A 1,470-nucleotide genomic window follows, 5' to 3' on the forward strand; every position below is an offset into this window, starting at 1 on the left:
ATATATATATATATATATATATATATATATATATATATATATATATATATAATAGCATATAGATAATTATTAATGTACATATATATAGAAATAATGGATAAAGCTTGAGAAAAAGGAACACATTGAAAGGTAAAAGGAAATGTGATACATTTATCTTAAATGTAAATAGATTTAATTAGAACCTTTCATACTCCAATATTGACAATCTAATTAATATCTTGTACTTACCACTTAAACATCAATATTATTCTGCTTACATAAATTAAAATGGCATTTACCTGACTTTATCGATATATCCATTTTCTTAATCTCCCCATACAGTATCGCTGCCAGCCAAGACAGAGCAATTAACCAGAATGTGATTAATACCGCTGCCAACCATAAAGATATCACTCGCATATCAGATTTGTTGCATCCACAGAGATTATTGTGCCTCGTTCTGATTAAAGTCCTTGGCCTGTGTCGCCTGTAATCCAAAGATAATGTATAGATTAATGTTAAAATTGTCTGCATCAAAATAAAGAAAATATTAGAAAATCTCCAATGATTGTTTAAATTAACTACACAAACAAATTTACCCAAATAAAAATCATATATATATACATATTTTTTTTTACACATATACATGTTCAAATTATTAACAAACATTACCGTTTGATTTTCTTCTTTTTAGGTGTTAGAATTAGATCGGTGCTGTCAGAGTCGCTTTCTGACAGAAGATCGAGCAAATTGATGGTTTCCTTAGGATTCAGTTTTTCCATTCTCGTCGAGAACGTGTACTGCATGTCATGAATTTTTGAAACTATTGGTCGACCGTGACCGATGTAACCTCATAACCTCTACGATTTATTATTTGCTACGCACAGATACTCCAATAATTCTGTTTTCCTCTTGTCAAGCAGTCCCTTTACACTTTCTGGAACATATTCCCCATGCCGCATTAAGCCCGTATACTTCATGAACGAGAATTGAAACGAGATGCAACTTGACGGTACGCTTGTCACAACATAACCTTTTTCTTCTTTAATATTTTGGCTAAGATCTCCCGAGCTTTGCTCCAATTGCCAGTCAGCATCTGACCAGTCAGTAACCTGACAATTGGCTCTTTCAACTGCACTTCTCTTTCAGCTCACTTCTTTCTTTCTTCAATGGACAACTGTATATTTACTTCACTTTTGAGTGCAGAAAGTAATAACATAGGATACTTACGATAAAGCTGCCAATACATGAGAGCGTTCCAGCGTCGAGCGTTAAAGCGTTAGCCAATCAACGTATCAGGTTCTAGAAATATAGTTGTAGTTCTTGCGGAAAGTGACACGTTGATTGGCTACCGCTTTAACGCTCGACGCTCGATGCTCCCATGTAAAAGTACCTTAACGAGAGTAGAGCGAGTGGGATGTATATCAGTTGGACACGGGGCAATTGGACACAGTCCAATCACAAGTCGCTGTTCCAAGGGACCCTACAAAT

The 1,470-nt window shown here is 35.0% G+C and overlaps 1 protein-coding gene across 2 annotated transcripts in view; it reads right to left on the minus strand.

Annotated features, from left to right (window-relative positions):
* LOC116853652 overlaps nucleotides 1-1,217 on the minus strand; it is a 33,526-nt gene extending 32,309 nt beyond the window's left edge. The window contains exons 1-3 of one of the 2 annotated variants that reach the window (XM_032834807.1): nucleotides 1,013-1,217; nucleotides 652-916; nucleotides 279-466 (exon numbers count right to left, since the gene is read on the minus strand). In XM_032834807.1, the coding sequence (XP_032690698.1) occupies nucleotides 279-466; nucleotides 652-785 (322 nt within the window). In that variant the 5' untranslated portion in view covers nucleotides 786-916; nucleotides 1,013-1,217. Of the gene's footprint in view, nucleotides 1-278; nucleotides 467-651 lie in introns of both variants that reach the window. The other variant, XM_032834806.1, reaches the window with a different exon arrangement.
* Nucleotides 1,218-1,470: the final 253 nt, after the last annotated feature.

The sequence above is a fragment of the Odontomachus brunneus genome, unplaced genomic scaffold (genome assembly GCF_010583005.1).
Source record: "Odontomachus brunneus isolate Ranch 3 - 2012 unplaced genomic scaffold, Obru_v1 Obru_scaffold_410, whole genome shotgun sequence".
Taxonomy (NCBI): domain Eukaryota; kingdom Metazoa; phylum Arthropoda; class Insecta; order Hymenoptera; family Formicidae; genus Odontomachus; species Odontomachus brunneus.